This window comes from Scomber scombrus, chromosome 6 (assembly GCF_963691925.1).
Source record: "Scomber scombrus chromosome 6, fScoSco1.1, whole genome shotgun sequence".
NCBI lineage: Eukaryota > Metazoa > Chordata > Actinopteri > Scombriformes > Scombridae > Scomber > Scomber scombrus.
This window is the reverse complement of record NC_084975.1, coordinates 7,480,593-7,493,536: the sequence shown is the minus strand read 5'-3', so window position 1 is coordinate 7,493,536 and position 12,944 is coordinate 7,480,593. Positions and strand designations below refer to the sequence as shown.

The following is a 12,944-nucleotide window of genomic DNA, read 5'->3' as shown; positions in this document are numbered from 1 at the left end:
CCTCCACCCCTCTCCCCTCTTAGCATCCTCCTCATCTCGCACCGGTAGTTGTCATGGCGATGGAGTCAGCACCGGCGTCGGCTCCAGGGGTTGTTGCCATGGAGATCTCGATGCGAGGTGCGCTCCCGGTGGTGGAGGAAGACGAGGGCTTCAGCGCGCCGCCGCCGGGGTCCGAGGAGCGACTACGGTACCGCCGAGGAGGTGCAGGAGGACGGCGACGCGGGGTCCCCTTCAACCGGGGCTGCTACTACATGCTGATAGTGATCGGTGAGATCGGCACGGAGCACCAGCTGGACACCGCCAAGGTGCAGATAGAGCGGGGTAAGTGACGGGACGAGCCGCCTGCTCTACATCCATCATACTACAGTTATTTATTATAGGCTGGAAAGTGTAAAGTAAAACATTTAAATATGGCAACAGGAGAGAAATGCATTGACGCAATGTTTTAATAGTATCCATATAGGTAAGAGTCATTTGCTGCAGTATTGCACCATGGGACGGCACGCATCCTCCAATCACCCACTGTGTATGTCCACGGTGTGACTCTAAAACTGCACAGTCAAGTAGTTAGTGATGCAGCACAGGTCTTGTTTTATTTTAACTTTATTAAAGCATCATTTTAGGCATGCAGCACTCCTCTGAGGTTTCAGAATGTATTCTATTTAAAGGTAAATCCAATCAATACACAAAATCAATAATTACCAATTAAAGACATGCATGCATTTGTTGAATCAGCATGTCTGGATGAGTCATTTTATTTGTAGCCTGCACTACAATATTTCTGCTTACTTTGCATCAATTATGCAGGTTTGTATTTTAGAGCCAGCGTGTGTGTGTGTGTGTGTGTGTGTGTGTGTGTGTGTGCGGTGTGTGGGTGTGGGTGTGGGTGTGTGTGTGTGTGTGTGTGTGTGTGTGTGTGTGTGTGTGTGTGTGTGTGCACGTGTGTGTGTGTGTGTGTGTGTGTGTGTGTATGTGTGTGGGTGGGTGTATCCTTTGATGGGGCGTCATGCACCCACAAGCCAACCTAAGTTAACAAACAAAAACATGCATGCTGTTCTCAGTAACCAGAGCATGACAACTTCACACATTATCATAAGAAAATACACTTTTTTTTGTCTCCTGCTGGATTTTGTCTCACCCTGGCATCATTACTCAGCGGAATATGTCATCGCTGTCGGAGTTAAAACGCTGCTCCTCCTCTTGAGAAATTGCAGCAGGCTGCGGTCGTTTGAGTCGGTGCTTGCTGTCTGAAGTTTTGAGATGTAAACAGATTTGTTTGGCAGTTTTGAAAGATGTTGCTGTGTGCGGACTCAGGGCTAGGCTGGTCAGCATTTTTCCACTCTGCCGTTGCTGCTCTTAAAGCTGCTCTCAGTCCAGATGATCAATCGCACTTTTAGATGCCAGTCCGGCGCCATAGCAACCCCATCCGTTCCCTCTGACCTCCTCTTAGCGCTGCTGGCTTGACAGCTCTGCTCCTCTGTGGCGAGCTCGGTATCACGCCCCCTCAGCTGATTATAGCATTGATTATTTCGTCCAGGTCAGTTATAAGTGTGACTCCGTGTGAACGACTTTCCATCAACTCTCATTACAGTAGCTGCAGGGGCCTTTTTATAGGCCTGCAACAAGTCAACATCACTGCAGTGTTGTAGTTAAGACCAATGCCCAACATCTTTTGGATTGTGACTTGTGCAACTAATTATTATTCTCATTATAAATTCATTTTGCAATTATTTTTGTTTTAATTGTTTGGCCTCTAAAATAGAATAGTAAAATGTGCACTACAGTTTATCAGAGTCCAAGCTGATATCATATAATTGCTTATTTTGTGAGATCAAAACTTCAAAACCAGAGAAAAAAAAAGCAAAGCCTCACATTTAGGAACCTGAAATCATCGAATATTTCCTTGATAAATCTTAATTAATTGATTATTAAATTGTTCAATCAGTTCATTTTCTGTTGACAATTAACCACGTGAGTAATGCTGCACAGTCTAGATTAAAATGAACATACCTAGTGTTTTTCTTTAAGAATCAATCGTTATACATACTGTATGAAAGTATAGAGGATGTTATATTGCTGTACAGACTGTAAACCCCCGTGAGGCACATTTGTGATACTGAGCTATACAAATAAAACCGACTTTACTGTTGGCTCGTGTACGGTGAGGAATATCAGGAAAAATGAAGTGAGAGCTAACACTACCAGAATGCAGGTTTAATAGGGTCCACTGGGGTCTCTTATGCTATTCTGAACACTTGTGATGCAGGAACTGATGCTATACACTGAGGCAAGAAACACACAGACTCTTTGCTTTTTAAGCCTTGGGCTAACCTGAGCCGCAGGCAACAGAAAACACAGTTTAGTCTCTCACACCTATAACACAAGACTCACACTGAAAATCATAGCTCAGGGCTGCTCAAAGGTCCTTTAGTTATACTTTTTCTTCTTAAACTTGTTTTTTGGGAACATTCTGAAAATCTGAAGAATAATCTGGAGCTCCGACAACAAGTTGATTAATAAATTAGTTAGCTGACAGAAAATTAATTAGCATTTTCTGGGGGAAAAAATGGTAAAAATGTCTGCTTCCAGCTTATGAAATGTTAATATTTTCTGGTTTCTTTACTCTTTTATGACAGTAAACTGAATATATTTGGGTTGCGGACTGTTTTAGACACTTTTGGTTGCATTTTGGGCATTGATTGACATTTTATCATAATTTTATTAGCAAAACAACTAATTAATCAATTAAGAAAATAATAGATTAACCCATAATAAAAATAACTACTACTACTACACTACAGCTTTAAAGATATATATGTTATACAACTTAAAATGTGTTTTATTATGTTGCTCCATTGCCTTTTAGATGATCACCTCAATGCAAATTGCTATATTGCATGAATGCATTGAGTGATGGGCTGTTTTTTTGTGTATATACTATAAATATACAATATATAAAGTTATAGATATGCTCAGTCTGTTGGCTTTACCTGCACTGACTTTGAGGTCCAGTTCTTGCATCGTGTGTGTGTGTGTGTGTGTGTGTGTGTGTGTGTGTAGTACTGTGTGTTTTCTCATAGTGTCCTTGTAACAAATTCCTAGCACACTTTATTGTTCCTGGAAAAGAAAATCACTGTTACTGAGAAAAGCAGCGACTCAAACATCACAAACACGTCCTGAGCTGGTGATGTAGTGTTTCTCCCTGAGGAGCTGCGGAGGACATCTAGGCCCTAACACCTTTTTGGGGCGTAGTGCATCTGAAACCAGGAGGCAGTGAAGTATAAAATGATGTGATTGTGCTCTGTGATTCTGACACTGAGCTTAGTGCTTAGTTCCCCTCTCACCCTCTCACCTCAGACGGTGTGAAGACATGCCGTACCCGTATCTCCAAACTCTAAATCTTTATTAGATGTAACTTTGAAACAGCGTCTTCACACTTTCTGCTCTACACAGTCTACTGTGGACGTTCTGCAGCATTAAGCAGCCATAATCTTTTGTCTGCAACCTATTTAAAATTGGTGATGATGAAATATTTTACACACTGAGCAGTTAAATGACTCATTTAGTAACCGATGAGCTATCAGGTGATGACATATTATTAACATTTCTCAACTCTTTAGTCAGGTGTGCCTTTTTGGGATCGACGTTTAAAGTGACACTACATCAAAATCTATCTTTTGAATAACAAACTGTCTTCCCCATGTAGACTTCAAAGGTGGTAAACCGTGCAGTTTTGTCCTTCACAGACAGCGATGGATGTGGTCAGCTTGATTAATGTTGACGACGCTGGAGTCCAAGGCGAAAAGTTCTGCCATTCATCTATCCTTTATGCTCAGTAGCTATGAAACAGTCATATCTTTGTCATGTCTCGGTTAAAATATGACAGAATTTATTTGAATCCTTTGTGGCCGACATAAATCAAACTCGCCTCCGCCACTCTCCTGTGTGAAGGGAACATTTTAAAGTCGCCTTACAAGACGACAGAGGATGACGATAGGATACTAAAACGATTTTGGCTGCAGCATCAGGTGGATCGCTATAATGCTCAGGATGTTGAGTCACCCAGCTTTACTGGCCATACTCTAGTTGAGGATTTAGTTGCAAGATTCATGTTAACCTGAATTAGTTTATATGTCGCCACAAGCAAATCACAGAATATTTGAGTCCACCTGCAGTGTGCAAGTTTCATAATGTTCGCCCCATTTGGGAATGTCTCAGCCTCCTTTTGTATTGCTTGTACAAGTAGGTTATTGAGTATTAACGGGCTAATTACTGCCTCCCTGAGGCCAAAAGGCACAAAACACCGGCTGCAATTACAGATATTGAGAGCCACAGTTATCTTGGGTGTTGATTCGCTACAGGACACAGGAGGCAGCAATGAACCCCTCCAGCACTTGAAAACAAACTTGCACAACTAACCAATTAATTGACACTGCACAAAGATGAGATTTGACCTTTTTATCACAAGAAAGCAGGATGTTTTGGTTTCACAAGAAAGGAGGCTTCAAGAATCAGGACCAATTGGTTGATTTGACGATAATGACTATCTGATTAATTTCCTCCTCTAAAGAGCAGCACCAGTGGGAAGTATCTGGGAGTGTCTCCAATACAGTGGATAACAAGGTCATTGTAACATGTGCATATAATACTGTCCAAGTCTGGGTCATTCTGTGACTTTCAGCAGATACTGACATTTATAAAATCAGTCTAATCAGGCTTTTCATTATTGGAATATGAGCTGATTTTAATATTTATATTGCTACAACTAATAGTTATTTTCCTTATTGAATAATTATGATTGATTTAGCCTGTTAAATGTCAGGAAATGGACATCACATCCATAAGAATTTGTCAAAGCTTAACTTATTTATTTGTGTGACCAACAGAACAAAACACAAAGATATTTATTTTCAATGATGTAAGACAGATGAAGAAAGCAGCATATTCTCACATTTGAGAAGCTGTAACCATTAAATGTTTTTCCTTCTTGCTTGAAAAATTACTTAAATGATTAATTGATTGTAACAAATAGCTACAGATTCATTTTCTGTTGATCAACTAACCAATTAATTGACTTATTATTTCAGCACTAGACTGTTATTATGTTTACAAGTCAGGTGTAATAAATGTAAGATTTTAATTCTCCATGCATGTAAACATAATGTAACCTTTGATGGCTGCTCTCTTGTGTCTAAACAGTGTGTCAGTTTTAATGTTTCCCACATTTACTTTATTAACTTGTTGACTGCTGCAAGATGAGCAGGTTCAGATGCACAAATCCAAGGTAGTTTGGTCCTCCAGGAAAACCTATAGATGATAACAAATATTTTACTGTGAGGATTGGGATGTAAAGGTGATGACATGAGACTAGGCAGCTGTAATTTCAATGCATCAGGTAGTGCAAAGAAAGACAATTGCCAGTGAATGCTAACACAACATTGATAACAGTGACACAGCCTTTCTGGGAACAGACTGCAGCCTGCAGTGAGAGAACATTTTCTCCTCAGTTAAGGTCAAAACAAGAGCTACTAAGTCTAAGTTTTTGGTGAAAGAGGAGATTTTAGCACAGGGTTATGGATTTGAAAAATTAGAATAATCTAATTTCTTGCTCTCGCTGAAGGAATCCTCAAGTGGAGAAGATGAGAGAGGTGCGTGCATTAGTTTCTATCCTGCTGGACGAGATCTGACGCAAGTTCACTCTGAAGTTTGACTCACTGCGGCAGCGGCTCAGAAGGATCTGATAAAGCCGCTGAGTGTGAGAGTGAGATGCTGATCAGTTCATTACTGAGTCACTTCTACTGAGCCACTGAACTCCAGTGAACATTTGCCTTTAGTGCCTTTTACTTTAAATGATAAGGCTGGCGATTTTATATAATTTGCCGTTTGTCAACAAATCTGATGTGCAGAGCCAAAACAACAATTAATGAATTGATCTACTTACCAGTATTTATTGTGTATTCAAAGCCTGGTAAATCGTATTCCTCTGTGCCACAGACCTCTGTTGTTGTCCAAACACTGATAAGTAATTATGCACATGCTTATTGGCCAGATGCATCTTTAGTGTTCTTCCAAAAGAGTTATCAACAGATTTTGAGATTTGAAACTATTTCAATCTTTCCTCAGTTGAAGAAGAAAAAGCAAAACATGCAGTCAGATTCTTTTTATTATGTAAAAATGAAAAAAAAATGTAATTTTTATGCTCAAGGTAATACAATTGTATTCAACTAGATCTGTAATATATAAGAATTGTTACAAACTATTGTCATAAAATGTGAGGTTAATAATACTGAAGTGAAGAATGCATGTCGAGCTTTCAGCTTTAAACCTGGAAACCTCTCTGTTCGGTGGCCTTCGCTGCAACCCAGAGTTAAAAACAGAGTTGGGAGGAGAACGTGGGAGGCAGGATGGGAAATTAACTTTTATAATGTGAACATCTACGAGCCAATGATACATAAATGTTCAAATTCACCAGACACTCAATAGTAAATTGTTATGTGTCTGAAATCTACCTGCCACTTTCATATATTACCGGCAGGTGGTTGGTGGATGCTGCTAATTCCCCACTGTGGTGTGAGGAAGGTGAAATGCTGCAGCAACATCTGGTGAAAGGTCACCTCGAGTTCATTAAAGCGAGGGAGAGAAACATCACTTACTTTGCATGCTAAATGTGCCCCAGGTTCATCAGATAGTCGTCCAACAGTTTTCACTCAGGTTTCCTAATTTCTGTCCTTCACGTTGCTTAATGTTGTTGTCCTCAAGCAATCTTTATCTTCCTTCCTGGCAGGAATTCGATCCTGGGACGTCGACCTCAACTGCTGCGACCTCGCTCAGCAGCTCCAGCTGTTCATAACTCGTCACTCTGCCAACTTCTCCTCCGAGGTCAAAGGTCAGTACAGTGTGGCGCTCTTATCCTGAATTAACATCTTGTTAGTGAGGATTCTGGCGGGTATTTATGCTTCACCTGCGACGAGAAGTGATGAGTCACAAATGATCAGTGAAATATAAACATCAGTGAGTTCATCTACAGTGTTACCTCCAGTACTTTCATCATGAAGATATGGCAGATATACAGAGATATTATATTAATACTAATATTGTGACATGAGACCAGATATTATGTATGTATTTGTCCTAAAAGCTGATTTACATTATACAGTATTAGCTGAGTTCATGAATTTATTTGCATCAGAGTTAAATGAACAATGAACAATGAAAGTCTCTACTTGTGCGGCTCGTCTGTGTTTGTTTTTTTCCACGCTGGCTGTGCATTAATAATTACTGCTCCATCTAAAAATACATTCGCTGATTAAATGTTGGCTTATTACTGCAGGTAATAATGCTGACTTAAGATTAGAGGAACTAATAGAACAAACAGCCTCACTAACTCTGACTTTCTTATTATGGAAATACCCAAATATTACACTATATTTATATTTGAGGCATTTTTGTCTAGAATATTGTTTGATTTGATCAAAACTGCCAACTTTATGTTGAGCATATTTATAGCTAATGCAGCTGTTGATTAAAAAATACCAATATTTACATGCCAATCCATTTCCTGTTTTAGGATGATTGACAGTAGTGACTTGTGCTTAGTTGACATTTAATCCATCTGCATTGCATCAAAGCTGAACTATGTGTATTCTCGTCATGGTGGCTGCTCAGGCAGCTGTGGACCTGCAGTGTTGGGCCTGATTGTTTGTGTGTGTGTGTGTGTGTGTGTGTGTGTGTGTGTGTGTGTGTGTGTGTGTGTGTGTGTGTGTGTGTGTGTGTGTGTGTGAATTGAGGTTGGGTTAAGGTGAGGGTTAGGCATGAATTGGTTATGGTTTGGGTTAGGCCGTCCACAATGAATGGAAGTCATTACAATGCCCCAAATAAGGACAGCTGTACAAACTTGTGTGTGTGTGTGTGTGTGTTTGTGTGTGTGTGTGTGTTTGTGTGTGTGTGTGTGTGTGTGTGTGTGTGTGTTTTGCCCCTGCCTGTATTTGTCTATGTGATGTGTGGATTCAGGGCTCAGAGCCCAGGTTGAAAGTACAATAAAAGCTGAATAAGGAATTATTCAATCACCTGCCAGGTAAGGGCCTGATGGGATCAAACGCACTCTCACACACACACACACACACACACACACACACACACACACACACACACACACACACACACACACACACACACACACACACACACACACACACACACACACACACACACACACACAAGCAGGTACACAAACTGGAGGAAATAGAAAATCACGGGATAGATTATTACTGCGCTGGAGGCGAGTGCTAAGCAGGAGCAGCAGTCAGCAGAAAATGACACAGCACATTTTCAACACAATTGTTAAACAGAGTAAATACCTTCAGATGAAAAAATAAACATTATTAGTAACCTTTTCCTGCCTGTCATCCAAGCTCTCTACTCCTGTGAACCAAAGTGAGTCACTGAGTGTTGTGTATTGATACCACCTACAGTGTATAGCCTATATATATGTATTAGTGATTAATTACCTCAGGTCTACTGTATTTGTAACCCGTACTATCATTAGCGGCCTTGTCTTGTGAAGTGGCATGGTGGTCAGACAGTAAGCGTCAGTGGTTCAGCTTTAATGACTGTTTGCTTTACAGATCACATCTTTTGGATTGCAACCATGTATGAGTGCTATATTTACAGTTTGAACATATTCTTAAGAAAAAAATGTGTCAAACAAGTTAAAAGATCTCCTAACTCTGCTTCGTCCAGCTAGCTCAAGCTCGGATGAACCTTTCCTAGACAAAGGAACAACAGAAAGATCCCATATAGCAGCTTAGCTTAGCTTAACATGGCCTGTAATGTCTGTCAGCTAGTTCTGCCTGCCTAAATTACAAACTGAGTCTTGGTTATACAGACAGAATTCAATATTGTAGCCATATGTATTGTACATTAAAATAAGACTGTAATTTTAGTTAAACTGCAGCCACAATTGGAAACTACAGGATAATGGTGAATGCAAAATTGAAGCTGCAGGTGTGGAAAAGAGCCATAAAATCAGCAAACTGATGCAGTTATGTGAGTCACACAGTAAAATCTATATACAGTTTGTTAATTTAACCAACATGGCGTGCCAGACAGAGGGAGGCTGTAGCAGCAAAGTCCGAGAGTGTGTTAAATTGACAGAGCTTGCATTTTATTGACCATGAATTGTAATGTATTGTCACTTTAATACCAGGTGTACCGAAGAGTATTATATTAAAAAAGTCACATGAACTTTACCTTCATCTTGTTTTGTTTGACATTCATGGTCACAGATCACACTGGAGCCTTGTATATAATTATAAGTCGAATAGCTGAATAGTAACTGTGCTATCAAACTGATAAGGGAGGTAATTGAAAGGGCCTCTTTTCCTTTTTTAACATTATGAGGTAGCTAAGGCTGGAGGATCAAGGATGGAGGCTGGGAGTATTGATCACACCCGTTTTTTCAGTGCGGCACACAGGGCGGATCAATACAACTTCAATGGAGAGCAATCCGATGGCTGCGGTACAGAAATAGATAAGGAGGGGATCACATTGCTTTGGGTTGACGGAAAAATGTCTATAGTGGGAAAGTGGCAACAGCCCTCCTCGCTCTTTACTCGGCCGGTTTTGGAAATGAGGTGATAAGGTGATCAGTTTACTGGGAAAGTCTGGGTGAAATAGAGTTTATCAATTATAGACTGAGGTGCTCTCAGTGTTGGAGTGGTATCGGCCGGTTGTGTATGACATTGATTCAGGGGTTGTTAGTAGAAACCGTATACAAGGCTCAGCAAACCTTTCTAAATTAATAAATAAAATAGTCTCAGTATTTGTTTTATGGACACTACTTCAAAGTAAAGTTGATGGTGGCAGATTTCTTTTTTTTTTTTATCCTCATCTTCTCTATTTTTTAAAATCTTTTTTTATTTGTATCTGATCTTTTTACCTTGTTTTTTTTTTTGGATCCATTTTAACTCGTACTTATTACCCCCTGCTCTTAGATTGTCATATAGTTTGTAGTGCCGTACGTCACATGATCGTGCAATATTATTCTGTGCAATATGCTACACTTTGAAGCACTTTGAAGCACTTTTTGTGATTTTGTGTTGTCGTGTATGTTTTGTTTTTCTTTGCTTATTATGTATTGTTGAATATGTGAAGCTGCACCTGGCACTTTTAGCCCAAGACAAATTTCCTTCGGGACAATAAAGTTCATCTAATCTAATCTCAAATTCATTTTTATAGACTTGCATTAATTTAATCAGCTCTTGAAAGAACAATCAAATGTTAATTTCCAAATGATGTCTAGTTTAAAAGAGTATCACTTAATATAGTGATAACAATGAAGAATTTTAGTTATATCTCAATATGTTTCATTGCTAACCCAAGCCCTCAGCTCCCTACTACCATTCCCTTTTCCCTGTTTCTCATTTTGACTGTATGGTGTTGAATCAGTATGACGGGACACTTATCTGATCACGTCTCTTTCACGGTTTGTCCTTCATTTCTCTCGACGCTCGAAACTACCTTTTGCTCACGATTGTATTGTTTTCCTCAAGGGGCAGATGTCAGATAATTGAAGGGCGGTACAGTTAATGGAGGTGTTCAGGGATGTGTGGCTTTTAAATTTATAGGTTCAATTCATTGCTAACTGCCATCAAAACCACTTTTGAGCTGCATCATGATGAAAATGGAGAAGCATCGTGTGGTCTAGTCTTTAACTTAAAATGCTGCCAGCTGATGGGGTCGTCAGACCTTGACAAGCTTGGTTTATTGTTCAGAATTAGATTTGCTGTCTCCTTTATTGCTACCTATTACCACTTGTCAATTAACGAGAGCAAGTTTATCTCAGCTTGTAATTAAATGGGAAGAAAACATTTCTATGCATCATTAGTATTCAAAATGACAAAACACGCTGTTGAAACCAAGCTAGAAGAATGTAACTACATGTTTAGATTTAGCTGCACACTGGCTTTAGTTAACATTTCTAAGGCCCTCAATACTTGTGTCTGTTTTTCCTTGGAAAATCACAAGGTCAACGCTGCTACTGTGTGATTTCACAGTGGGATTTACTGGTTTTGACTGATACCACAGATAAGATTACTGCTGGATACAAGATATTATGTCTGTTTGTCCGCAGCTTTGTTTCTAATCTTTATTTCTCTGCCTTCGTTCATGTCATTTTAAGCCTTGAAAAATCAAATCTAATTAACTTCTTTGGCATCTTCATGGGCCATTTTGGTGGTTTTATTTGTTTTGCACTATTGACTATAGATAAGCTTCTGTACATTAACGGTGACAAATAACTGACTTACTAGCTTTGTAGCTTTGTTTAAATGTTGTTTAGTTAAACAATTATAATAAATAAGGAGACAGATCAAATGCAAAAACATTTTAAAGTCTTTATATCACAACTGGAAATAAGTATAGGACTTTTTAAAAATTAAAATGGTTTATAGTTTGTTTTTATTGATAAAATTGTCCTTCAGTGTTTCTATGGTGATCATATTTCATTTAATGGGTACACTGAGTAGGAGAGTGATGATGACACAGCTGTTCAGGACCTCTTTACAGTAAGAAACACAATCACTCTTCCTCTTCAAAGCACTGATCATGTTCACCTGCTGACGAGTTCAAGTAACCAAAAAAAAGATTTGTTCAGAGACTAAATTTAACATATTGTGTCATATTTAGGACTTTACAGGCTGCTGTTTATATTTCACTACAGTAAAATCTTCACTTTTACATGAGCTGCCCTCCATAACAATCATAACAATATTGCACAGCAGCCCCTAGTGTTGAAAGTGTGTAATGCAGCGATGACTTTATGTTTTTTGCACAAGGAGTCTCTCTCTCTCTCTCTCTCTCTCTCTCTCTGTCTCCCTCTCCCTCTCTCTCCCTCTCTCTCCCTCTCTCTCTCTCTTCAAAGTGACTCTCACACACAATGAAACACAGACAGCTGACAAATCTAACAACACTTACATGCTATATTCCTCATGAAGCTCAAACAGCCGATTTAAAGCCCCCGTTTGCACTCAAAAATGGTGCTTTAGTTAGATGTTTGAGCTTCACTGTGCAGAATGATACATGTGCAGAGTGTGACACTAAAAGGCTGTTTCCATATTCATCTGCTGAAAGTGTAAAGCTTTTCTGTGACCATAAAATAATTTGTATTTACAGTGTGTAACTACTACATGATTTGTGACGAGTTTGGAAGTCAGTCATGGTCCAGTAAGCAACTTTTCCCAAATGTGATGTGGAAACTCGAAGCCTCCAGAGCATGAACAATGAGAAAGGACTTTTCAGTGAAGGAGGAAACATCTTGTGTCCAATAGTTAAACTTTTTAAATGAAACATATCTGTGTGTTCATACATTCTGGCTTTTCAGTAAGGGAGAAGGAGGATTTTAACATAGTTATTTCTTTTTTTTTTGTGGCAAAAACATGTCAACCACACATTACTATTCTGAGCAGAGTATTAATATATCTTAAAACACACCCGGAGGGGATCTTTAAATACAAATGCATGCACATATATACACACTTACACACAGACTGCCTACACAAATACACAGGCTAAGACTGGGTGAGATACTGTAGGCTACGGATTAGTGTCAGCGATTTTCTCTGATTAACCCTCCCACAAATGTGTGGGTGTGTGTGCTTGTGTCCATTTCCAGTGTGTGTCTGAGTGTGTGTTTGTGTTTGTGTTTGTGTGCATTTATTTGACTGAAAATTGCCGTTCATGTTGTATTTTATAGAGTTTGGCTGAGCTGAATCCTGATCATCTCATTCTTATTCTATTCTCACTCACCTCTTTCTAGATATTATAAAAGGCTCAAATCTATTGGAAATTCTCTCTACCTGTTATATTTAAACATCTACCTGTCTACCTGCTGTTTGTAGTCAATATTCAAGGAACACCACAGAAACTCTGTCTAGGGAAAGCTACCT

At 39.3% G+C, this 12,944-nt stretch overlaps 1 protein-coding gene across 1 annotated transcript in view; it reads left to right on the top strand.

Annotated features, from left to right (window-relative positions):
- Nucleotides 1-251: 251 nt before the first annotated feature.
- Nucleotides 252-12,944, top strand: part of LOC133981942 (microtubule-associated protein futsch-like) — an 80,259-nt gene continuing 67,566 nt past the window's right edge. Inside the window, exons 1-2 of the mRNA XM_062420822.1 lie at nt 252-321; nt 6,785-6,886. Coding sequence (XP_062276806.1) covers nt 252-321; nt 6,785-6,886 — 172 coding nt within the window. The remainder of the gene's footprint in view (nt 322-6,784; nt 6,887-12,944) is intronic.